The sequence below is a fragment of the Eucalyptus grandis genome, chromosome 4 (assembly GCF_016545825.1).
Source record: "Eucalyptus grandis isolate ANBG69807.140 chromosome 4, ASM1654582v1, whole genome shotgun sequence".
Classification (NCBI taxonomy): Eukaryota; Viridiplantae; Streptophyta; class Magnoliopsida; order Myrtales; family Myrtaceae; genus Eucalyptus; species Eucalyptus grandis.
In genome coordinates, this window is record NC_052615.1 from 4,260,701 (window position 1) to 4,288,393 (window position 27,693).

At 38.0% G+C, this 27,693-nt stretch overlaps 2 protein-coding genes across 2 annotated transcripts; one reads left to right on the top strand and one right to left on the bottom strand.

Annotated features, from left to right (window-relative positions):
* The first annotated feature begins 9,040 nt into the window (after nucleotides 1-9,040).
* LOC104440718 (proteasome subunit beta type-2-A) lies at nucleotides 9,041-12,642 on the top strand. The gene is made up of 3 exons (XM_010053668.3): nucleotides 9,041-9,307; nucleotides 9,440-9,563; nucleotides 12,116-12,642. The coding sequence occupies exons 1-3, from the start codon at nucleotides 9,150-9,152 to the stop codon at nucleotides 12,446-12,448; spliced, it is 615 nt and encodes a 204-aa protein (XP_010051970.2). The 5' UTR covers nucleotides 9,041-9,149; the 3' UTR covers nucleotides 12,449-12,642.
* A 2,479-nt stretch (nucleotides 12,643-15,121) lies between these two features.
* Nucleotides 15,122-27,600, bottom strand: LOC104440719 (cation-chloride cotransporter 1). The gene is made up of 14 exons (XM_039311323.1): nucleotides 27,519-27,600; nucleotides 27,174-27,480; nucleotides 25,774-25,926; nucleotides 25,427-25,505; nucleotides 24,768-24,859; nucleotides 23,674-23,788; nucleotides 23,116-23,216; nucleotides 22,888-22,949; nucleotides 22,211-22,438; nucleotides 21,703-21,817; nucleotides 19,488-19,682; nucleotides 18,796-19,196; nucleotides 18,214-18,375; nucleotides 15,122-16,530 (listed from the first exon to the last, which is right to left on the bottom strand). The coding sequence occupies exons 2-14, from the start codon at nucleotides 27,356-27,358 to the stop codon at nucleotides 15,440-15,442; spliced, it is 2,979 nt and encodes a 992-aa protein (XP_039167257.1). The 5' UTR covers nucleotides 27,359-27,480; nucleotides 27,519-27,600; the 3' UTR covers nucleotides 15,122-15,439.
* Between the last annotated feature and the right edge of the window lie 93 nt (nucleotides 27,601-27,693).

Below are 27,693 nucleotides of genomic sequence, written 5' to 3' on the forward strand. Positions count from 1 at the left end.
TAGCTTATGATCTCCATATTAGTAAAAGTAGAAATTCATTAAAAGTCGTATCGAGTTGATATTCCTACTATTTTGTATCAAAGATTTTTCATCAGTGTATCTAGAAACAATATTAGTTTTGATATAGATATTCGTACTCTTATCAATCTAAATCTTGTTCCTTATTTTTCATAAGCTTCTAATTGACCAGTGCAATCCGTGGGAATGGCATGGATGGAGAATTTCCATGTAAACAAAATAAGGTAGGCAAGTGATAAGTGTGCTTGTCCCCCTCACTTAAAGACTTGGATTCAAATAACTTTTTTGCATTCTTTTTTTAGGCCACCTCAAGGGGTACAAATCTACTTGTCTCCAATAATTACTTGTACCGTGTCCCAGAAACTATCACACCTTATAAAGATTAGTCAAGTGCTTAAAGAGCCTCTCACCCCATTATATAAAAAGAATAGTGAGATGGATCATTTACATGTTTATATTCATACTAAATCATACAAATTTTTGTCTACTCAAAATTGTTTTCTTGTTTACTAAGGAACTATCTACTCTAAATATGTCCATAATATCACTATTCCCACACAAATTTGTGGGCTAAATTCATTATTACGGCACCCAGTGGAAGCATCGGCGTCTTAAGCGTGATGTTGGGGTGGTGAGTCCTCTACTAGTGTCACTCAAGGGTTTACCTAGCGGTTATGTACTGCTATAAGGCTACGAACGGCTAACAGGATTCCTTGGGTATAAAAAAAAAAAAAAAAAAAGTAGAGAGTCTACAAATCAACAAGTAATTTATAGAAAAAAAAAATTAGGGTCTACATCCTACTCATCCATGCTGATGGTATCTTCCCTAATTCGAAATATTCCTTTCCTCATCCGTGGAATCTTCAGCGATGCATTCCCAGATCAAATAATATTCCTTGGTCCCCATCAAGACATCCGCAAATGGAGAAGTCAGCTTTCTTTACTTCAGCACGCTTCTCGACCATAGTTCTATTTATGCAACTTTGGACATTAAAATCAAATGTCATCTTTCTGTTTAATGATCTCTTTCATTCGTCCCATCAGTGGATTCGTCATTCCACTAATAAAGGTGGTGTTGAAAAGCCTAATACGTGCACGATTCCACATCCATTGATGGTCAAGAAAAGAAGATCCCAAGTGTGCTAGGCAAAATTTGGACAGATCTTGCCACTAGCTCTCGATTGCTCAAGGTCGATCCATCTTATTTTTAGCTTTATCTACTAATGACTACTATGCTTTGCATCTAATCACCACCCGACATCCCTGAACTTAGATGCGATAGCATCTTATCGGCGCTCACTCCTCTCCTCCCTTTCACTCCTCATAAAAAAAAAAATCGTCATATCCCCTGTTAATTTGTCAGTAATGCGTTAAATTTCAATTTTCTGTGGTATTACAATATGGGTAATGTATATAACTAAAGTCAGCATCATTAATTTCCTTCCTATATAATTCATTCCCATTTTTTTAGGACGATTCCATACCATGAACAACTGGCATGTGCGTTGACTTTGACTCCAATGAGCTGGAGATTGCGGCTCCACTGCGGCAGGGCCTCACGATTGTCAAAAGATGGGCTCAAAACCGGCATGACTCATCACTTGGTGACCGTAGACAAGAACTCCTCTCTTTCAGTCGGAAAACTCAACACCTTTGGGCTGCCGTAACGTTGACTGCTTTAATGATGATTCACATCGCTTGCGCGAATAAATTTCATTCGCTAAATGACATGAATAAAATAATAATTCAAGATGGATAAGGGGAATCTGCTCTCGTCTTCAAAGCAGCGGTGGCCGTCGGATTGAACGAGAGTAAATCTCACCCGTCGAATTTAAGATGGGTCATGACGAATTATTATATTAAGTACATTGCTCGCGCAGGGACTCTATTTTTAAATATGTGAAAAGATTCAGATCAAGTATGAAAAGATTCACATCAAGTCAAATCCAACCAAAACTTTTTTTTATTTTTTTATTGTGAAAAGCAACCGTTCTTGTGAGGTCGATTCTACGTGTCAAGTTCCTACGCTTCCACTTTTCTTGATTTCACATGAAGATAACCACCAACATGCGTTCTAGCTTGGTAATAGGAGTGAGCAACAATTATTGCATGTGGCCTCGTGGTCCCTCGAGTACAAAAGTTGGAATGGTGATTACCGAGGCAGTTCGTATATGAACTAGAACGCATGGCATGAATCCGAGTTCTCACGCCATCAATTAATGAAATTTCGATATTTGGATCACCTTGAGTGTTGACTCGCTTCTTATCATGCCCGTGAGATTAAAGAAATATGTGTATAAAGCTTCTCTATTGGAAAATGATCTTTTGGGTTGTCATCAACAACTTTACCGGTTTGTTGGAACGATGTTCTCCGGAGACAAACGGATAAAGTGTTATATACTATTAGAATACTTAAATAATAAATTACGTCTTCATCTAACAGTTTAAGCTTTTAAAACAGTCAACAATAATTCTACAAAATTTTACATGGTATCAAGATTAGGAGATCCTGAGTTCGAATGTTCCAAACCCCAATTTGCCTCTCAAATTAAATTTTCACACTTAATACTAGACAAAAGACCAGAATAAGCATGAGGAGTGTTAGAATACTTAAATAATGAACCATGCATTTATCAAACAACTTAAACTTTTAGAACGATCGGCAGTAATTCTACAAAATTTCACATATACAATGCCATAAGTTGACATGAAATGCAACTGCTGGTTACCTTATGCCATTCATTCATAGAACACGATTGCTATCAAATTGCATGAAGTGCTCGGTATTATAACTTTACAAACAATCATCTTTCATAATTTTTATAGAAAGATTCATTTAAGTGTCTTAATGGACTTAGCTTGCAAGAGGCATATATGGTGATAATTTAGAAAAAAAAATTATTCGACATGTCCTTTTAAGGAATAAAAGTACAACAAGACACTCACCTAATATAAAGTATTATCAGTTTTGCTCGGAATTTAATGTCGTCTTGTTTAATTTTTTTGAATTTTTCGAATTTCGCTCAATATAATCTTTCGATATGGCATTAAATGATGCAGGTGCCAACGCCATTAACTTGCCACCATTTTGTACACTTCAGCGTCCACGTGGCATCCACAACCTCTCTCTCCAAAAGCAAAAGCACACCAAGGACTTGGCCACCCCCTTTAATGTAATTCGCCGCCATTGCTAACGTAGTGGTTTTTTTTTTTTTTTTTTGACGAGAAACAAAGCTGATTATATTAGATAGTAGGCAAAGGTAATATAACATGAGCATCAGTACAAAGTAAATCCAGAAGAGCAGAAGGGGGACTAGTCACCCAGTTGCTAGGAAGAAAATCAAAACATTGGGCTTTAGCAACCCAGTCAGCAACCCGATTAGAATTTCTACTACAGTGAGCAAAAGAAAGACCAGAAATAGTCTTCAATTTGTGCTTGGCCCGGTCCACGAGGGGTTGCACTGACCAATTTAAAGTAGATGACGACAAAATACTGTCCACCAGCAACGTAGTGGTTGCATGCAACCTAAACAGCTGCCGCCACCGCATCCGACAACACAGACTCGGTGCTGCCGCCGTGGCCCCGACATCCAAAACAGATGGTCACCGATTTACGACCATCGTTGCCGTGTCTGCTTTTCTCGTTTTCTCATGAACTGCTTCTATCCATTCTTTATTTATTTTTTTATCCATAATCTTGCTTCATCCGTCTCGCGTGCTTTTATCCAAAAGATCACATATACTCAACTCATTTCTAATAAAGTCAAATGTAAATTTTTATCATGGGGTTGAGTGAAAATATTGGCTAATTGATGCTTTGAATCAATGAAATAAATATTTACATCACCATTATTGGCGTGGCCTCTAATAAAATGATGCTTAATCTCTATATATTTATCTCTTGAATTCATTATCAAATATTTAGTCAAATTAGTTGCATTTGTATTATCACACGTCATGGCTATATTAGATTTTGATTTTTAGACAAATTGATTGCACTTGTATTATCATACGTTATGGGTATATTAGATTTTTTTTCACTAAAATCACTCAACGGTTATTTCATCCATAAAAGTTGAGCACATCAACCTTCAAGAGCAACATATTCAGCTTCAACAGTTGATAGAGCTACTGAATTTTGTTCCTTTAAAAACTATGATACACGCATGCATTCTATTAATTGATAGATTGCAAAAGTACTTCTCAATCATTATTACGTCCTACAAAATCAACATGAGAGTATGCTAACAACATGGAACCAGAACTTTTGCGATACCACAATTTCAACTTTGGAATCCAAATATATTTAATTATTTTTTTAAGGGTGCGAATGGTAAAATTTACATTCCTGAGAACAATTTATCTTCGAGAAATAGTTATATTCTATTTATACTTCTCGGAATAATTTTTGAGTAAAATAATACATTTGGCAAATAATAAAATTTCTATTCTCAAAATAGAAAAAAAAAATAGAAATGTCTTTGATACGATTCACAAAAAGAATAGGAACATGTTTGATTGCCGTCACTCGCTGCCACCATTACCAACCGTCAACTGCTGCTAGCCGATCCCGCGCCGCTACCGATTGTCGCCTGCCACTCTAACAACAACCCGCCATGAGTGATAAGGAAGAAGAAGAAAAGAAAAAGAGAAAAAAGAAAAAGACTTATTTCTAGAAATTGTTCTTAGGAATAAAAAGTTACTTTTTTCTACTTCTTGTTTCCATTCCAAATTTATTCCTTGGCTACTTTTTTATTCCGGGGAACAAATTGATATATGTTCTTTTTTCTTTCTTTCTTTTTTTGGTTCCGAGGAGCAAAAGAATAAAATAATAGAGGAACAGAAACGTTTTCATGCACTACCTTAAGTAAGTGCCAGCATGAGAGTATGCTAATAACATGGAATCAAAACTTTTGGGATACCACAATTTCAACTTTGGAATTATTCTCTTAAGTGCGATTAAGTGAGATTCTTTGGAATAAGATTGAAACCGTGCACGCAAGCAAATACTAAATAAAATATCCTAGATGCAGTCAAATATAGCAATGGTCTCATCATGCCAGTATATAATTTAGAATCAATTGACTTTACCCTTTTTCATCTGTCTTGCGCGAGGAAGAAATGGGTCCTCGCACTTTCTTTTTATAAAAAAAGAAAATCAAATTTTAGGGTCTGCAGTCTACACATCGCATGCCGATGGTGTCTTCCCTAATTTGAAATATACTTTTCCCTTTTATTTGCTTCATCGCAAGGGTAAAAACGAATTATATAAATATATATTTTGTCGGAGGAATCTTCACCTCCATACCGATCCATTCACGCGCATTCCTTGGTTCCCGTCAAGACACCCTCAATGGAAAAGTCAGCTCGAACCCTTTTGTACTTTAGCACCCTTCTCGACCATGGCATTTAATCTGCAACAGTCATATATGATTTTATTGTTCAGTGATCTGTTCATTTGTCGTCCCGTCAACTGATTCGTCATTACTGTAATAAAGGTCTTCACACGTGCAAGGTCGACATGGAACGTCGCTCGAGAAAGGAACGTCCGGGTCTTGAAGGCGAAATCCGGATGGATTGGCTGCTGACTCTCGACTTCTCGAGGTCGGTCCGTCTTATTTTTTTGCTTTATCAACTAATAACTACTATGCTTTCGTCCAATCACCACCCTCGAACCCAGACGTTCTGGCATCTCATCGGCCGCTAAACTCTTTTCGCTCTTCGCAAGTGCACCAAAGAAAAAACAAGAAAAAAAGAAAAAAAAAAATTCACTATGTGATGTATATAATTAAGGTCAGCATAATTAATTTCCTTTATTTTTATTTTTATTTTTCCTCCCTCTTTCCACGTGTGAGATTTTAGGACGACTCAGTACAATGGAAAAAAAGGATGAGGTGTGCCAACTTGGCAAATAAATAATTTTTATAGCTGCCAATCTTTTTCTTTGGCCCACTGACATTAAGCGAAACAGGTTGTGACTTGGCATAGCACTTTGATCGATCTTTCATCGATTGAAATTCAAAAATTTTAGAGATTAAATTAGAAAAGAAAAGGAAAGGAATCTAGTAATGATATTAAACAGCAACCAAAAGTTCAAGGACCTTTCCCTTCTATGAGATTTTGTGGTGTTAAAGTAATTAAATATCAAACTACGCTTTCATCTAATAACTTAAGTTTTTAGAATAATTGACAGTGATCTCACAAAATCTTACATGATATCAAAGCTGAAAGTCCTAAGTCCAAATATTTCCAGGTCCCATTTGCTTCCCCAATTAAATTTTAATACTTAATAATGGGTAAAATACCAAACTAAGCACGAGAGGAGTGTTAGAATATTTAAATAATAAATCACGCATTCATTTAACAGTTTAAACTTTTAGAATCGTTGACAGTCTCACCAATTCTTATACTTTCATTGTCAATCCTTATGGACACTAAAAATTCCAAAAAGCTTCCTCCTACCGATTCACTAATATTGTACACACAAAATAAGGAAATGGGACTATATTTAACCCTAGCTTTAATTCAATTGGCTTCCGATTCGTAGCTCAATTTGAATATGTAGTTGGGACTCCCATCCAAAATAAAGTCGACTATGCATTGTTATCAAGGGTTGAGATTTTGTATAGAATTGAATTGAATCTTGGAGAAGGTTCCATGAATGCGGCAAATACACAAGGAACTTTACTTAGAGAGACACCAACTTTGTGAAGTAGAAATCAAAAGGAAATGAGTCTGTCTAATTAGGCATCTTAGCAAGTTTTTCATAGTTAAAAACAAAAGAAAAAATTATTTAGATAAGAAAAGTTATCCAATTAATCACAATTCTATTATATAGATGTCAATTCAATTATAAATTTTATCATTTTGCCAATTTAATATTAACCCTTTTTTGTGAAATTTCAATGTATTCATTTCGATTATTTTCACTGAAAATTGCTAACATAATAGTACAATCATCTATGTAACATACTATCACATCAACAATTTTCAGCGAAAATTAATCAAAATGGATACATTGAAAATTTGTACACATGTTTATAACTAATTTGACAAAAAAAAATAGGTTTAAATTGGTATTCATATAATAAATTTAGATATATTGGACAATTTCCTTTATTTAAATGTTACTGATTGTGTCTAGGAAAATGTACGGGACATCGGAGTACTTCCTCCAAGCGTCCCACCTTTGGCTTCTCCACTTCACTAAATCATAAGCTTGCAATGGTTGCCACGTGTACGATTTGTGCTTCATCCAACTCGTTTGTAAATGGCGACTTTTCGAATGCATTGTTCATGATTACCACATCGTTCTTCAGTAACTTCTCAAAATTTGTCTGCAATTCTTCCTTTAATATTGAGCTTCAATCTGATCTTGCTCTATAGGCCATCTTTTAAGGGCGTGTTTAGTTGGGAGATAATTTTATAATAAAAAAGAAATGCTCTTAAGAGAATTATATTTTAGGATAATAGTTATTTTTCTCTTTGTAGTAATATGTGACTGAAAACATTTTTTGGTATTTAGATTTCACTTGAAAAATAATTTCAATGTCAAGGATTAAAAAAAAAATTAATGCAAAAAAAATTGAAAGAAAAGAGTTACAGAATCAAATTTCAGAGAAAAAGTCTACCCTCTCTATTGCTCGAGAAAGAACTGAGCAACTCCATCGAGCCAACTCTCAACCTCAAAGGTAAAGAAGAACGTGGCCAAGCAAAGCAAAAAGGTAAAGAAGAACAATTTCAGAAAGTGTTTTCAGTTTTTTGAATTTAGGAATTCACTTTCCTAGAATATTTTCATTGACCGGAAGCATTAACCAGTCATTTTCGGTGAATCGAACGGTAAAAATCGATAAGACTAATTTTAGAAAATACTTTCACTCAAACAAACATGCTGTAAATTTAATTTTAAAAGTGAGTGTTTATTTCCTTCATTCCACTATTAGAGTAGAAGCATTTCTTCTAATTTCGAATTATGATGTGTAAAAGAACTTTTCACCAAAAAAAAAAAAAAGAACTTGAATTCTTGTATGATATTTTAGAAAGAACCAAAAGCTCTCTAATTGGACCATATGATGTGTTTAATTGGATTATTTGACATGTCTGTTTAATAAGAGGAGGCGGCCCAAAAACAAGGGCTCATACACGGGCCCAGCAACAAGAGCATATGTAAATACAGGCCAATCTCTCACTCTTACCTCTTTTCGTTCCTTCCGTTCCCTATGATGCTGGAGCATTTCTTAATTAATTTAGCTAATTTGGAACTAGTAAAACTCGAAGACGTAAAACTATTTTATTTTTTATTTTTTTGGTCTTTTCAATGAGTCTTGTAATTACTCATGTTTGGAGGGTTTTTCCATGCTCATTTATACAAGCATGTCATGATGAATGAAAATGCAAGATTCCCTCGATTCATAACTTACTTGAGCATTTGACTTGAGAGCAAGAAGTTCTTTTTTAGCTCTTGTTCCTTATGTATATTACCCTAACGAGTAACCTATCAAAAAGTTCTCACTTGTGTTACCTTCTACTCCTTTAGAGTCTCTCCAGCATCACCTTGCTCACTTTCTCTCTTGGATCTCATTTCTCTTTCAAGCAAGAGATGATGAAACCTGCCGAGACTATTGAAAAGGATCCGAGTTTAGAGGCAATGTCGAGTTAAATACCAACCGTACTCAATTGGTGCGGGTACCTACTTATAGCGATACAATTAGATGGATTGAGCGATGACCCTTGTTACCCTTGAAGGAAAGGGATTTTGCTCTCAAGCGTGTGGTGTGGTGTGGTGTGTCGATCCTTTTGAGTGCCTTTTTTTCATTTTGGTCGAAAGTCTTTTCTGAGCGCCTGTTTCAAAGGCCGTGTTTTGACTTTAGGCGGACAGATGGTCGAATGAGATGGGCCGACCTGACAAAAAGCCCAATGGGCCCACGCCGAGACCAAGCCTCCCAGGGACCGAATAAAATGACCGTATTGCCCTTGTCCTTTCCTCGAATTCTCCATCTTCGTCCCTGGTCGCCCAAAAGAAACTTGACTTGCTTCTCAAGCTCGCAGAAAGCACATCTCCCCACCGAGTTCTCCTCTCCCCGTCGCCGTCACCGTCTCCGACCGAGTTCCGGGCAATCGAGAGGAAGGAAATGGAGTGCGTGTTCGGCCTCGTCGGCGACGGGTTCGCCATCGTCGCCGCCGACACGTCGGCGGTCCACAGCATCTTGGTCCACAAGTCCAACGAGGACAAGATCATGGTGCTCGACTCCCACAAGCTCGTCGCCGCCAGCGGCGAGCCCGGCGACAGGTGAATGGATTCCCCCGTCCGTCCCCACCCCCCCGATTCGTTCGTTCTCGGCGTTTCGTTTCGAATCGATCGTGCCGGGGAGAAAAAAAGATTGCTTTTTTGAGGCGTAAGTGACGATTCGTGTTTTCGCAGAGTCCAGTTCACGGAGTATATACAGAAGAACGTGGCGCTGTATCAGTTCAGGAACGGGATCCCTCTGACGACCCCGGCCGCTGCCAACTTCACGCGAGGCGAGCTCGCCACTGCCCTGAGGAAGGTCCGCCTCTCGTCGAGCTGCTTCGTTGTGTATTGATTTTGGATTGAGGAAGTTGATTGTTTCGGCTCTTGTTATTTTTTTTCCGAGTTTTGGAGTTCAAATTGTTGGGATTTATTGGGTTTTTGCTGTAGGTTCTGATGGAGAAAGGGGAATTAGGGTTTTTTTAAGTGGGTTCAGCTGCTCCTCGAGGTGTGGCATGGGATCATGGGATTATAGCTAGTAATTAGATTAAGGAGTTTGGGTAATTGAAATTACTGAGCTGTGCTTTAAAAAAAAGGGGAAATTTTTGCTATTGAGGAATGATGAGGTTGTGATATGGAATGCAATGATGTTATCGATCCCAGAGATTATGTCACTAGGATGTGTTGGAAACCCTTGGTTGCTGAAGCAATAGGCCTACATAATGCATTTAAAGGTTATTGCAACCCCATTTTGGTATCTAGATTCAATCATAGGTCTAGGAGCTGCCACTCAGCGCAAGATTCTGAGATCAACTAAGGGCTTTTGGTTTTTCATCCATTTCAAAAGGCGTATGTAATAAATTCAAAAGCAGATAGTTTTTGTGCTGATCATATTGAAGCTTATTGTAGCCTGTTAACTGAGCTATTGTTTCGACGGGTTTGCTTCTTCTTCATAGCATGGATCTTTTCTTATGAAGTGAGGGCGTTCAGCCCACTCCTTCCTTTTCTCTAATTGTATCTATAAAGACATTTTATCAAAAAAATAAATGGTTGATGAGGACATAGTAAGCTTAATCTATTCATAAAGAGGTGGGTAAAGTTCATTTACGGAAAGTTGTCCTAGTAATGCAACAAGAAAAAATCTGCTTTATCTTCAAGTTGCCTCAGACAAAGTGCTTAGGAGATTCTCACAATGCAAAGCACCTGTTTATTGGCGAGAGTTCAGTAGTATGAGCCAGTGAGTAGTGTTCAGCAATTCTATAGTTTCGGAAGCCTCCATCCAATAGAACCTATCCTGGGAGAGGTCCTCCCCAATGAGGATAAAAGGGTCTTGCATAGCTGATAACCATATGGTCTAAGTCCTCTAACTTGAAGAGCAGAAAGCCATACCTCTTTCAATAGGAAAGAGAGTAATTGGGAATCCTAGGATAGCTTTTTATTTGCTCAAGTAATTGCTCGAGCCAAATTGTACATTCTAATGTACTGCTTGTGCTTTCACCCATTGAGTTGAAAGTTGGGGTTGGCTTCTGCACTTCCTTTGACCCCTTTTGCTTGGCTATTCTAGGCCCTCTTATATTTATTCCTGCTTCCCTTCTTGCCACCACCATTAGAGCTTTCTGGTCCAGGTATTCTCTTAATAAGTAACAAGAGGTTGAAGCTTATCCTTACAATAAGCTGGATCCTCTGGAGTTAGATCAGCTGGAGATAATTAACTTTTATGTATTTTGATTACGTAATAAGGAGTCACAAATGACATAATTGTCTTTTCTTGTATGCATTCATATTGCATGTGTATTGATGATACGACTGATGATCTAGATGGAGAATGCTTTGGAGTATTTAGTATTTATGAGGACATTGTTCATGCTATTTCATAGTAGAGACCCTGTGAACTACCATTTTATTCTTTGGATGTTGCCTGAAGATTTTTACTCTTAATTGTACTGTTGTAGGATATTGAATTTGAGTAAATATTTGGTATCTACTTACTTTGTAAGCAGTCATAATGAAAGTAGGAGAAAGGTATGTAGGTTTTAATAATCTTTCGGATGATGTTTGTATCTTTGACCATGTAAAATTCATTGGGAAGCAGTCTCAGGCTATTGCTGTAACATTATGTATTCTTCAAAGTAACATGGTTACTGATTGAAGTGGTTGTATCATGGGCGATAAAATTACTAGGGGATCATGTTGATCAACATATATATTAATGGACGTGACTATGATGGTTCTTGTCCTCATTAAAACTCAATGGAGTAGCATTACTGAGGATGGAATTGCAAGTGGCCTACTCGTGCACTGAGCATCTGGTTCTAGGAGTGTAGATTGAAATTTACTTCTGGGTTTGTATTTCCTCTATAGTTTGGTAAATTTTGTTGACTTTGACAACTAGTTTCCTCTTGTTATGGCTTTACTGACTTGTGGCTGTTAAATATTCCAATCAAGAACTTACATTGTTTACACTATATGGCTAAGCTCTAAGGATAATCTTATCTATTAACAGAAGTACTACATAAATGTAGATGCATCAGTTACCATATATATGATGATATTTACTTGTATGAGAGTTTATTTTTCCCCATTTTACTTCTCTGTCTTCGTATTCTTTACATGAAGTTGCTACGTGCAGTAAAACTTTTAAAGCATATAGGTTTTGGATTTAAGTTCTGTTCTATGCTGAATCTTGCGTGTGTCCTTGGTTGTAACAATAACATTTCTTGTCCATAATTGCTGATAACCGTTTCTTGCTTATCTGATTCTGCTGATTTGTTGGGCCACCAAAGGGCCTGTTCCCTATATGACCTCATAAGACATGCTATTCATGATTAATAAGTTCTCTTTTTCCCTCTCTGACTATGGTACTTGTTCCAGAATCCGTATTTTGTTAACATTCTTATGGCTGGTTATGACAAGGAGATTGGTCCTTCCCTCTATTTCATCGACTACATTGCCACCCTCCACAAGGTAGATAAGGGTGCATTCGGTTATGGATCCTACTTCTCCCTTTCCATAATGGACAGACATTACCACAGCGGCATGTCGCTTGAAGAAGCCATAGGTCTGGTTGACAAGTGCATCATGGAGATCAGATCCCGTTTGGTCGTGGCGCCTCCAAACTTTGTGATCAAGATTGTTGATAAGGATGGTGCGCGAGAGTATGCTTGGCGTGAGTCTCTCAAGGACGTCTCCGCGACTTCTGCTTGAGATCAACTACCATTTTTAATTTTTTTTCTTTCTGTTGGTTAGAATTGGAACTTTGAATTGTATGGATATGAATCTGCTGGAATCATGATATTTGTATCCTGAAAGTGGTTTTCTTTTCCGTCTGTGGGACCTCAGTTATTTTTCTGGTGGATTGCTATCTCAATAGTGAGTTCAGCTTGGGGTTTTCACCTGCATTATGCTTGTTAAGTCAGCTCTGCCTTACCCAACAAAAATAATAATAATAAAAAATAAAATAAAAATAAAAATTAAGGAAAGAGTTTCCTGAAATAAGTACCCATTACTTTATTTTTTGGGGTGAACTAGTGCCCTCATGACAAGGATTTTATAATTCAGGTAAGTATATATGAAATACTAAAAGCTATCTATCATTTTTTTAATAGATCTTTACCATTCATTGGACGTTCTGGGAAATTACTAATATTATAGGGGCACATGCGATTCGTGTTTGTAACTCAGATAAATTTGAAATATTTTATATGCTGTTTATAATCCTACTAAATCGATTATACATAGTTCACCAGAAATTATATTCTCAAGGTGAGGTTGAGTTATGATGAAAGAGAATGAAAAAAGATTCATAGAGATGGATAAATGACTTAGCTTATCATATAAGGGTTAAGAAATGGGTTTGTGACTTATTTTAACATGTTAGGCCATGGTCGTTTTGTGCCGGTGTTGATGTCAATGAATCTTTTCCTTTTCTGGAATCAATTGCAATATATCATAATTAAAAGAAAGGGATAGGGAAGATTTATTCAGTACCGAAGGTGATTTTATTTTAGTTTAAGCATCTCTGGAACATAAATAATTTTTATCATGCACCCCCTTAGCGGTCAACAACTTTCCCCAATTAAGGTTGATTTCAATGATGACTTCTTAGTCACTATATGGATTCAATTAATTAAATGACCTTCGCACGGTATATTCTATTCGAACAGAGCTTAAAAATGAAACATAAAAATAAATAAATAAATAAATACTTCCACCCCGATTATTATAATCTCTTGACATTATAACACGCTCACCAAATACTTGCCTTGATTAGGATATGTGAGTTATCGATCAGAAAGACCCCCCAAAATGACAAAAAAAAAAGGTTTAGGAATTAGTTAAATTAATTGAGAGATTTGAGACCTTATTGTATTACGTACATAAAGTTTAGGACTTGCGGTTCGATCCTTTCCAATAAATTTCTTAAAAGCATGTATCTGGTCCCTCGACTTATGATGCTTTTCTAATGCGGTCCTTAAATGAGTAAGAACAATTTGGAGTTTTGAAGTTGTAGAGTTTTTTCAACCAAGTCCCTTCTGACGAATTGAAATTGGGGCTTCCATCGATGCTATATATATATATATATATATATATACACACACGTATAATCATTGCCGTGATGAAATGAAAAAAGTAATATATTTTTCTTTAGCCACTTCTCTATAGTCGATCTGTAGAACAATGAACTGAATTTTTACGTCATCGGTATAGAATCATCTCCATCTGTTTTGCTTGTGTTTGTATATTGAAAGTCGGTACGAAGTTTATCCTAATTTAATAATGCGTTAGAAGTCATGAACTCACAAGGCATCTAATATCTCATAAAATCTAATATGCGTGACTTTTGCATGTTAGATATGTCAAATTTAATGAACAAAGTTTTTTCTTTTCCAAATGGAAACTAATAATTTTCCAAAAAAATAAGAGGGAAAGCTTAAAGGAAAATTTGTTGACAGTAAAGAATAAATTTGATCCAAGAGATTGGGAAGATATTTAAAAATAAAAATTAAGAGGAAAATATTTAAAAAATTAACATGGTTATTAATATATGATACATCTATTTTAGAGTAATAAGAAGTAAAATTAACTCTGAGAATGAAAAAGGAATCAAATCTATAATTTCACGTAAATTTGACTATGTTATCTATAATATGTGATGTGGTATATCAACCGAAAAAATCTACTCATCTACTCATTTAACTTTGACTTTTGCAATATAAATCATCATTGAAAATATATTTACTTTTGTTATCGAATATAACATGCGGTGTAGCATTATATTAGAGTTAATGTCACTTAAAAGATAATAATTACTCAAAAAGAAATAACTAAACCCTTACAAACACGTGTTGAGGAAAAGTCGGGTTTAAAAATAATGCCAAAGACGGACCAATGCGTTTTCCCAAACCCTTACATCACACAAGATTAAGATTTTCATTTAATTTGATTAACTCTCTATACGACGAGTCGCCGCTTTTCCCATTAAGCGCCGGGAGTACAGAGCTCAAGCTCTGTAGATCGAAATTGGGCTTTGCTCTTTCCAGATGGGCCGTGTGAGGAACAAGCAACAGGACATGGGCCTCGCTCATGCTTATTTCAGATGGCTCTGGTTTCTGGCCATAAGTTTCTCGCTTGAGCTGTGAATTTCGACTCAAGCCAGGACTACATAACATCCAATACTGACAATTTGTCATCAGGTATGGCACATTTCACCCTAATTATGAATGCAGAGGCTTCAATCTCTGCACTGTCACAAGTAAATTTTCTTTTTCATCTCTTATTAATATTCACAGATCATTCGGGTAAATTTATATTTTTACCTCATGAAGCTCAAATCAAAAAACAAACCGCAAAGAAATGACAATGATCGCATCTCATTCAGGAAATACGAAATTGACAATTCTCTAGCCTGCACTTGAAGCTTTTCAGACCGCTAGTCGGATCAGCCGGCATTCATAGTATGAATGTTACATAGTCACCAGCCGTGTCATGGCCTCCAATTAATTCAAAACCATTTTCTTTGAGAAACTAAACTGGTTCAATAAAAGAATGTTACATTCAACCTACAAAATTTGCCGAAAAAAAGGGGGGGAGGGGTTTGTAACAAAAAAAATTATACTAAAATACAGTAATCGACATAGAAGGTAATATAAAAATAACAAAAAAAAAAAAAAAAAAAAAGCGCAAATATACCGCTGACTATGTGAACAAAGTTACGACATCTCTTCGGTACCCTCTTACCATCAAAAGCCGAGGAACATTCTCCACCAACAGATCCATGTACTCCATGTAGAAGTACGATGGATGGTTCAATGGAGGAGGCGGTAGGCTCACTAGCACCACCGCGGCCATCCTCGAGTATCTGAGTATAGTCGAATTCAACTTAAGGGTAGTGTAAAGGAACTTCTCCACCTGTTGCTCATTGACCACAACAGGCTTCCCATCGGCCATCAAAGAAGTCCCGTCCCTCTGAGCAGCCTCCTTCATCTCATTGAGATAGTTGGTGATACGGCCTTGAGCTGCTGTGAACGCTTCCAGCGACTCGTCATTCGGGGACCCACCCTCCACCTTCAGGTCCCATGATTTCATCGAGACAACAATGACTTCTGCTTGCATCCGGAGATCATAGAGGAACTTCTTCACATCGGCCTTAAGTGCCTCAGCATCTGAATCCTCCTCTGCAATGCAAAAGACCTGGATCTTGCAACTCTCGAAGCTCTCCTTTGTGAGGAGGAGCTGGGAGAGGAGAAGCATGAGGCCACCATCCTTGACAATCCAGTACAAATCAATAGTACCGTACTGTCTTTGATACTCGTTCGGCCATTCATCAAGGCCCTTGATAATAACAACCGCCTTGTTAGCCACGATGCAATCATTGATTATGCCCACAAACGTGGTGGGTATTTCAGTCAAGTTCTCGCGACGCCATATCTCCGGGTACCGCATGACCACGATGTTGGGCTTGAGATTGCCCAAGCCCATGGTCTGGACAATCCCACGGAAGCCTTCGGACATGCTTGGGGCAACAACAATCTCTGCTACTCCCTCACAGTTCTTGTAGTCTATGTAAGTATCAAGCTGCTTGCAAGCAGCTTTGGCATCTTCAGCACATTCATGGTAATCTCCGTCGAGAATCGACACAAAGATGGACATTCCCCTGCCTTTCTTTTTCATGCAATTTGCAAAGTCTGCCAGCTTTGGATGGCATGGTACATTTTCTGGAAGCTTTCCCCAGGGCCGGCAGAAAATAAGGGGTATGGGGTACCAATTCTTCGGATGCACTTGGCTTGCTGCAAAGACAGCGAAAGGTAATCAAGACATAGCTACTAGGCACAAAGAGAATGTGCAATGAAACTGTGAATGAGAAGTGCACTGCAAGTGACAAACATATCCATTAGTGGACATCACATAAAGGCTACGTTTGGTCGTCCGGATAATAATCAGGATAGGATAGGATAAAGTAGGATATATAATCCTTTGGATAATAAAGGCGGACATATCTAATCCTATCAAGTGTTTGGTGCACTTCAGGATAAGATTAAAAATAAATATGATATTCATTTAAATTATAAAATTAAAAAATAGAAAATTCAATTAATTAAAGGCCATGGAAAAACCCTAGATCTAGGAATTGTGGCCACCTCCGCAGTGGCCACCATTGAAAACGGCAAGTGATATCTTCTCTTTTTGTTAAGTTCTTTCTTTCCTTAAAAAAAAATCTTATCCAATCCGGGCTTATCCCACCCCCTCCCCCGGATTTTTTATCCAGCGTTTTATCCGGATATATCCAGGTTTGTCCGATCCGGTGGACATTCCCAAACATTGGATAGGATAACAAATTATCCTATCCGGATTCAAATCCGGACTACCAAACGCAGCCAAAGAGATTATTGGACAATGGGCATGCATTGTACAGTCTCTCAATTTAACTGTTCCATTTTAACCTTGTAGCCACTTTATTTTAGCACTCAAAAAAGTCATAAGTTTGCAGGTAGGCTGCTTGCAAGGAACCTTTATTTATTTTATGGGATCGTGCACTTCTCATTAGAGAACTCGTGGCACACTGGTAAGAGGCTAGCCTAAAGATCTGAGAGGTCCATGGGTCAAATCCCCACGGGTAGCTTAACATTATAAAAGCACTAGTTTGAACTGGGTTTAGATCCAGTTTAAACAGCCCATTTTGACAGCTTGAACAGGGTTGACACTGGTTCGATCCAGTTTTTGGCCACCCGCATGTTTGTAAGAAAACCCATTGGCCATGGATGGGTTCGCAATCCTACTGGTAGAACAAGCTGGACAAGTCTGCTTTTAAAATAATGTTAATTGGTTATTGGTACCATTCAGGCATAAACCATTAACACTCAGCCACAAACAGAAGAATGGGACCATCCACCCCGGTCCCCTATTGTCCCCCAAGAACCAAGTAAAAACACTCCATAACAACGTGTAAGGGAGCAATTATAACCAGAATTTACAAATTTTGCTCAATTCAAGTTAGGTTATTGCTTTCTGGTTTCTGTGAAAACTCCTACAAGTCACATCAGTGCACAACCTACATATTCAAATAGATAATATCTTGGCCCAACAAATCATGAGAGCTTTAAGAATAATAAAAGAATCATGGAACATTTAAACTATACCAGCATATATTTCAGATAACTAACAAAAACCACCTCCCTTTCCAAGATACCGATGAACAGCACATGAGACAAACAAGTGCAAACTGATTCCACTGACTCCTACAATTAGTGACACTCGAGTCACGCTAAGATGAACTCTGTCAATGTTATCAATCAGACATCTTGACCATTGACAAATGCCACAACAAATACAAAAAGATTTTGAGCAAATCATTCCAGGTTATAAAGACAAAGCATGATAAAATTGCTTAAGGTGGTCTGGTAACGACAAAACAGATTTAGGAATTGCTGTAATCTAGAAAACCACTTCTCTATTAGCAAAATGGCACATACCTCCCAATGATCGAAGACTGCGAAGAGCAAGTTGGAAATAGGCGCTTTTAAAACCATCACCCCAGTCCCCAGCTTTTCCTTTAATGCTCACGTAGTAATATATAAGGCTTGCAAGGGCCAGAGAAACAATAGTAAATGACCACGATATCAAGAACATGATCACTGCGCAGATACAAAAGAGCAAAATGAATACAATGCAGGAAGACTCACAAACAAACACAAGCACCCAAGAACAGGTAAACAAGTGCGTGAATTGTCCATGGTAGTTCATGCTAATGCACCACTAAAAAGTAGTAACCTGCCATGTGATCATTAAGATCAGACATTTCGAATGAAAAAAAAAAAAACCAAAAGACTAAGAAAGAAACAAGAGGAGGGCTTCCTTCCCAACCATAATGCCAACTTTCATTAAATCTGAAACACCTTCAATTGGGGTCATTAAGAAGCATTTAATGATTCCAACTTCAAGAGCCATACTAAACAACATCTACAAAGGCATCCAGGATTACTGGCCCCCAGGCCAATATTCAAACTGAATGAATTTGAATAACCAATAAGCTCCTAAGTGGGACTGAGGCATACCAATGCAGAGTGATGCTCCAAGCAAAGAGAGGCTCCAGTGGTGAAACTTCCACCGTGGACGCCAACTAGGTGCATCCAGAAGATCCAGAAGGAAGCAAGAAAGGTTCACCCCCGCATAGCATAGTAGGAAAAACATGGTTATAGTTGGTGTGATCAGATCCAGATTCCCAATTATGACACACCCTGTACAGAGGAATGCAGTAAAAAGTGTAGCAATGTAAGGTTCACTCCCCTCTGCAACCTTGAAGTAATTGAGAATAGGCAGGATATCATCATTGGCTATTGCTGCAAGAAGGCGAGGTGCGCCTGTGAGGCTCTGGAGAGCTGCACCTAAAGTCGAAAGGATAATTCCAATGTACACGATTGCAGGGAGAGGCCAAGCAATTGTAGCTGTAAGCAGCCTGAGTAAACAAATTACATAAGAGCTGAAACAACTGCAAATGTGCTACATTTATCTAACTAAAGATGATAGAATGTCCAAAATCCAAGGCTAAGGTAATCCAAAGGTATTATTATAACAAGTTATGGCTGCTGAAAAGAAAATTCTTCAAGGTACTCCTTGGAAAAGGAGAGAAGCAGAAATTCAAGATGGTTTGAAAGTTTAGGAATTAGCATGAAAAAATAACTGATAATTCACTCTCCAATCCAATCTACACTATTTATGACCAAAAGAAAAAAAATTCAAAAGGTACCTGTCAGTCAGTAGTGTGTCTCTAGTTGCCAGAGCCCCAAAAGTTAAAACAGAAATCAGATATAGGGCGGTAGTTGTAAGAGTTGCAGCAAGTGTGCCGACGGGTATTGACCGCTGTGTATCCTTCAAGGAGGCTGATCGATTTGAACCAGCCATAATTCCAGTAACAGCAGGAAAAAAGAGACCAACCAGTGCACTGTAAAAAAATAGTGAAAACACCAATAGTTAGAAAAATCAGCAAGCATTCCACCCCCGCATTAGAGATCACCCAGCATGCCTGAGGATGAACAAATGTGGAACGACAAACTGAAATTTTGAGATACACAAAATAGTACAGAAAAAGAAAACCACGAAGTTAGTGAAAACCACCAAGTGAGATCCACATGATACTGCTTTCTTGCAATCAACCAAATTTGAGAAAAGCTCATTGCAGGAGCTTCTAATCAGATGCAATTCAACAAAGGACAGCTTTCAATTAATTGTACAACAGTCACTGATTAATGAAGGAGGAGGATGGTATTAGGGAGAGCATTATACCAACGAGAGACCATCCAATCATGTTCTAATATCATAGCTGGAACAAACAAATGAATCTTTAAAGAAGTTATCTAGACTAGACCTTGAAATAAAACTAGCAGTCTAAAAGCTCCAGAAAATTTTGCTCACTTAGTTGTTCATGGTAGATGCGAGAAAATGGATATGTTTACAGGATATATTCAAGATGATATTCCTTAATGTACACCTTACAAAGTTGAGTAGTAAAATTTTGTAAAGCAGCTTTGGACTTCAGGCAAAAGCTACTGGGTACCCGTTTTGGAATTTGAGCTTTAAAAAGGCAGGATTTGAGCTGCAAGAGCTTTAGAATGATTTAGCAAACTCTAAAACTTTTTATCAAAAGACTTTTGAATTCCAAAACTACTTTCAATGTTTTACCAAACTGGACCCTAGTATTGGTAGAAGAAATTAAAACGCAAGTAGCAATGAGAAACTTGAACTTTAAAGAAATTGAAAGAGTGTGACATGTGAGCCCATGTTACACCAATGGCTATGGAGTTGTTCTCGGTTTTAATCTCATCTACTAGAGTTCAAATGCCAAGAGTGGCTCCAAGTGATAGTTTCACATTCCTCTGACCTCAGATCCCAAAAAACCCGACTTGTTTAAGTGAAGTGCTAATACTAGGCAACAGGAGTTTTCCCCCCATGTACCCATGTCAGACACAAGACAGCCATAGTTTGGGTATGAATCTGTGTAGAACACCCTAAAATGCCTCAAACTTGTGTTCCATAATGAAGTCACAGTTTGCTACTCACACACACACACACACACACACAAAACACAGAGAGAGAGAGAGAGAGAGAGAGAGAGAGAGAGAGAGAGAGAGAGATGCTAAACTCTCGAGTTAAGAAAGATCATGTGAGGGAAAAAGGAATCACATGCAAATTTAAATGGCTTGGTTTAGAATTTCAAATGATTGGGATAGATTAGACTTGCCACTTAATTGGACCATCAGTCTTGAAAAACTCTGGGCTTAAACATGACAAATTAGGGACCAAAAAGAAAAAATTATGGGGTATCTTTATGACCAACACTTGACAAACAAATATTATTAACCTTGTCACAAATTACACAAAAATGGCCCAAACAAATTTTATGCAAGAAAGGTCCAAATAACTTATCTCTTGTATCTTTAAAAAAAAATTGACAGAAAACACAAGTTCTTCAAAAGAGTAATATATATGTAAAAACTGCATGAAGTGGTCCTGTTCCCATGTATATTTACGAATGAGTCTGTATCTAAAATTTTTTCGAAAAGCAAGTCAGACACCCAAATTGGCACCCACACGCAATTCCAGGTAACTTAGACCAGGAGAGGAAAGTGAATGCTGTGTTGACATTCTAATAACCGATTTTTTACAGTACGATTGCACATCTACTTGAACAAAATGGATCTCATGCATCATAATCAACTGATTTTTGCGACTCAACTTTAGCACACTACAAAATGGTCAGTGGAAAATTGCAGCAGTTACAATTTAAATCCAACGCCAAGCTTTAGCGAGCAGCTTTCATTGAACTCCAACACCAACCTTTAGCAAGTGAATGCAATTGGCTAGATGCTATCACAGCATAAGTAAATGTAGAAATTGCAAGTAATTTATTGAGAGGTCAATAGAAACAAATTCTGACATTTCAGAAGGTAATGAAATTGACTTACTTGAAACTCCATTCTACTTTCCCATCAGAAACAGGGATCCCAGCATTGTTGGTTTTCCGATAATCAGGACCCCAGTTATCCCTGAAGGTGCTCAAACTCAATCCCGTGATTCCCTCTATACCAAGAATACCAAAATGTATAGTTTATGTCATTCCTCCAGTAAACAATATTCACTGCAAATTGCCTGGATGACAAGTAAAAAATTCCCAAAACCATGACTACAACAGCTAATACAAGAGAATGGAAGCAGTGTCAAGAGATATTCCATTAATCAACATCACCATTGCAGAATATAATTAATTCCTTGATTTTAGAACATATCTATTTTACGACAAGTTGTGCAGGACATTCCACATGCCAAGCAAGATGACAATGGTTTAAGCACTTGACCAATGTACATAATTCTGACCAAAAAAAAAATGTATGTAATTGGCTGCACTGTGCCTTATTTCAGTGATTAATTTTAAGTAGGCCAAAAGAGGGCTATGTAAGTATACTGGTAACTTACCTACTGGATGATCCTTCCTGGCCAGAAAGATCCCAACAAAAATGCAGAAAATTGATAGTAAGACAGGAATTAGGAATGCAGGCGCAACCCGGTTGATCATTTTCACTCCACCAAAGACGATAAAACATAAGACTATGGTGATAACAATCCCATAAATCTGCAGATCATGGGAGCTAGGACTCTCGATTGGCTGTGGAACATCCGTGCCATTAACTTTTGAGATGGTCTCTGCACAAACAACATGAAGGTTAAGCCACTTGGTTGATGCAAGAAGTGAGTTTTCAATTATTATGCCATTGAGAAGACAATTTTATGTAGAACAGAGAAATAATACTTCAGTAACTAACATTTGTCAGGCTCAATCAAAGAGCAGCGATTAAGAATAAACTGCTAAATGCCAAGGAGGCATAGACCACAAGGACAGATATTTGGGAGCCTAGAGGTCACCAAACTTCAAATTGACAAAGTTGAAGTTTCAAAAACAAGAAGAAACACCTTATAAAGAGTGCCGTATCTAGCAGCATCTCTAGGTGACATTACAAACCACTGAAGACACAACATCATCAAGAAGTAATTGTTTGAGGTCAGCTATTTTGTTGACTTCCAAATTTCAGCCAAGAACAATACAAGCATAGCATATGTGGATGAATATTTGTGGAAAAGATCATAATTCTTACCTCTAAAAATTCCAGCAGCTGGCACGGCTTTTAAAAAAGTTTCCACAGCTCCCAATACATATCTAGAGACCATGAGTTAAAAGAAAGCGAGGATGTCAACACAATTAGTTAAAGCAATCAAGATCACTCTAGGCTACACCATTTTGTCAGAATATTGCCATTTTCATTACAGATCTCCAAGGCTCAAACCAAGTTATCACCTCAATAAAGTTCAAAGATTACACTCACAGAGATCCAGCAACGGCATTCCCAAGGAAGAAGCATAGGCCAATACTCACTCCAACCTCAGGACCCAGAGCACGACCAATAAGATAGTATGGTCCACCACCCTAGAAGCAAGAGAGATTGCAGTGAGAGAGCTTTTTACATTTACAAAGATGCAAAAATGTAAAATAGCTAGTGATGAAGTTATTGGGAAGTCTTACTGCACAAAGAATAGATCAAATGAAAACCAAGAACACAGAAACTGCTGCAAATGAGCAATCTTGTTGACCTATCTATTAGCATTGAATGAAAGAGAGACATCTAGATGGAAACAGTGGACTGCAAATGCATGATGATAATCATGCATCAGTTTCCTCATCATAATTCTCCTGGAAGCAGGAGAAATCATAAAATGTATATGAAACAGATAAAGAGCCAAAATCTTAAATCCGAGAAGCCAAATATTTGGTCTTCAACTAAATCTTTACAAGCAAATTGATGTAACAGAACAGGAAGGACGATGCTTTTAAGGCAGGAAATGCAAAAAAGAAAGCAAAGGACGATTAGTGAATAAGATTGTACCTTCATTGCACCATTTGTAGCAATAGCACTCAGTGATATTGCAGTCAAGAATGTACACAAGCCACAAAAGAATACCAGCAACAAGGACTCAGCTATGCCCCCCATACCAACAATCCTGCAAAAAATATGAAAATGACTGTTAGTTAAAATTACTAACATGGTAAAACAAATGCAAAACGTCTGAGATATACGAGGGAGAAAGCAAAATTTGGACAAAGTGCCTTCACAATGGATTGAAAATTACTTAAGCAGGCAAGGTTCTCCAGAGGAAAGAACAAAATTTCAGTCAAGATTTACCATAAAGGTCACAACTCCATAAGTCAAAGAGGTTAAGATCCACGCCTTATGTTCTACAGCAAAAGCCTCCTGGCTTGTCAACATATACAAGAAAAAGAGGTGGAAAATTTGAAAAGTAGTAGATTTTACATAACTTCTAACAGCATGAAGGGTTTCCTAGTTGTTCACTTCAATACAGTGTATACAAAATCTTTCTAGTCAGAGAACAAGAAAACTGAAAAATAGATTCAAAAAATTAAAATGAAAGAGAAAGAGAGAGAGAGAGAGAGAGAGATCAAATCTGAGTAAATGAGATGATGTCTGAAATATCATATGAGGAAACTTCCAGAAAAAATCTATCCACTTTTCTAATAATCTACAATTCTTAAAGTCAATAAAATGAAACCTATGACAATGACAAGCAGCCTCATATCATGAAGCTCAAAAGTCAGGCACTGCATCATTATTGAGTTGGGCAATTGTCAGTACCAAACTTGGACCATTGTAATAATATGCCTGAGCTTGTCCAAAGAATCCAAACACAACTCATGTAGGAGAAATATAAGACAATGGAATCTTAATTACTGCCCAATCCCGCCTATTAACCACGGCGATTTTACCCTCAACAAGGGCAGCAGAGCTCTTTAAAAGAGTAGCTAGATGAAGTAACTATAAGAGCTTATTTGCAAATTTCCTCTGTAATTGATGCATGCCAAATCCATCCACAAGAGCACATTGACAAAGGCACTGAAGCACACATTGGTTGAAACAAAGAAATTCATGAAAATCCAAATTGAAAGAATTAAAAAAATAATTACCAAGAAAAACGGATATAATAAATAATTCCAAGAATATTCTGCAAGCAAGGGACAAATACACCCATCATTGTACCCAGTTTAAGGTCCGAAGCCTGCAAGATATTTGCACAGATCAGATATTGAAAAGGCATCAGAATCATCAAAGAGTTCTACATTTAAGGTCAAATAACAAAAGTGACAGTTTTGGTCCAAATCAGATATACAAAAGAGCAAGAAATGAGCAGTTACCATTAAGAATAGACAGCAGTACCTAATCCACCATGGGGATACACTTGAATTATGTATGACAATATCTAGACATAAAGGCCTAGCATTGAGCTTGGAAAAAGATGATTCACCGTACACGATACATAATCAATGAATTCCAAAACATTTTTACATGCTGGATAATTCATATCCATAAAGGACAAAGAACAGAAATATACTCCTAGCATGCAAACATCAGAATGTTTAAGTAGTGGAAAAGTGCAATGTATCATGCTTCATGACAATCGACTATGTGCTACATTTAAAATTCAAGAATACAATCATATTTGTTGCTTGAAATCTCTTTAATATTTCATTCTCGGTTCTTACTTCACAAGGACCAGAGACTTGTGTAATAAAATCATGCAGCTAAGCCTATTGCAAAAGATGGTAACAAGATCAAGAATATTGACCTTTCGATGACCAAGAGTGATGGAGACATCTTCACCATCTCTAGGACTCGAAGGTGCTGGAATTGGCTCCCCTGTCATACTGAAATAGCAAATCAAATTTAAACCATCTACGGATGAATACAACTCAATCTTATAAAGGATTCAGCCTGATTAACTTATAAACGTAAGAAAGAACAAAAGCAGTAAACTGATTAGAACTGCACCAACTGCAAACTTTCTAGCAAAGAGACTGGACTAAGAGACAGAATTAGAAAATAAAAGACAGAAAACACTATAGGTTTTAAACAAAGCTTAAAATCCTTAAATACTGGTTCAAAAGAACACAGAACCCAAACAAATCTGCTTACCTCTTAAGACCAAGAATATTCACAAGGGAATCAAAACCAAACAGTTCCAACTTGGATTCATTCCGAGAGCCATTAACATCTGCATGCCTCGGTGATGACCCCTCTTCATTTGCATCTCGACCCACATTTGCCTGTTGGCCAACTTTTATATTCCTGCGATGACAGTGAATCATGAACATGAATTACGACACCCATGACTGCAGATGTAACTGCTAGAATTCATCAGATACTGCCATGTAAAGGGAAAATTACCGATTCTATTAACACAGCAAAAAAGATTGCTATTTGATCTATCTCCTCTAATGCAAAACAACAAGCGTGGCATTGCTTTGACACCAGATGTCAAATGCAATATCGAAATGCCTAAGTTGATGATTTACAGACATAACCTTCCAAGCAAATTTAGCACCATAGCGTTCCCATATTTTAAAACTGAAATTTGACACCTTGCATCAAGATACAAAGTTTTTTTGAAAATTATACAAGAATCCATCAACTCAAATACGGCAGTGCAAAAAAGTCGTCCACCAACCCATCAAACGTGCCACATTTAGTTTCATTCACTTGGACCATCATAACAACAAGAACTTCCTTGCTGTGGATTCTGAGTAAGGAAAACTACAGATCATTGGACAGTAAACCACAATGCCACTAAAAAATTCAAAAACCTCCACAATTGCCCAAGAGCAACTGCATCATATCCACTCCTTTCTCTCTCACAGCAGAAAAATGCACTAAAAATCTAATCCATAATCATAATCCCATAAATATAGCATCAGCTCCTGTACTGATGCTGCCCTCTAGATGTAGAATAAGTGCACAACAACTCTGTCCTTTCATATCAACTAAATCATACCAAGTGAAGCTTCACAGACCGAATTAGTTTATCAACTACATCGATGTGTTCTTTCGACGCACACCGAGTGAAAAATAATAGAATGTGGGTGATTCTTTTTCAAGTAACTTCTGCATGCCCACTCCTCAGAGAAGAAGTATCTGAAGTGATTCTGGATTGGATCCACATGTCCAAGAATATACATCAGAGAAATATTAAGCTTGGACCAGACTCTACGGCAACTTTTGCACAAAATACACTTTCCTTCCAATCCTGCACACTCGGAAGGCCTATTTCCCCACAAAAGAATAAATTCAACTGTGCCCGCATCGAACTCCAAATTTGCAAAACGAAGATCCTAACAAACACCGAATCGCTCAGCAAATCAATGCACCGACGCGAAGCTACGCCACTCATCCCATTCCCAATTTCGGCACTGTAAGTCTTTTTTCTCAACACAAACGACACATCCTAAACGAGAAACCGACATCCACACCCAAAGTTCCCGCCTTTCCCACCCGACCGACCGCGACACGGAACGAGAGCCACGGAATCAGCAGCGAACCTGAGGGGCACGTCGGGATGCGGGAGCGCGGAGGAGGATGAGGAAGGAGGAGAAGAAGATCCGGGATCCATGGACGACATCTGGAGGACGGCCCGGTCGTGCGCCACGACGGGCCGGTACTTCCGCCGGCCCGGCTGGGGGAACTCGTCCTCGGCGCCGCTCTCGATGTCGCCGCCGTTGTCCATCGCGTCGCGGCCGGGAGGATCGGGGGAAAAGAAAAGCCCCCGCCGCCGGATCTCGAAGGCTGGCCTCGCCTGCCCGGGGGGGGAGCTTCCGATTCCGAAGGCGCGACGGCGGCGGAGATCGGGAAATCGGGGGCGGCGGCGGCGGCGCGGCGGAGATCGGATCGGATCGGCGGGAATGGCGAACGATAGAGAGACGTCTTGGAATGGGATTTTGGATGACGGAAATGATGGAAAATGATGGAAAATGATGGAAAAGTTTTGGAGTTCTGGACGCGGAGGAAGATGGCTATCGTGACATGGTGAAGGTGTCCTTCACATCGACATCGCTCGATTCT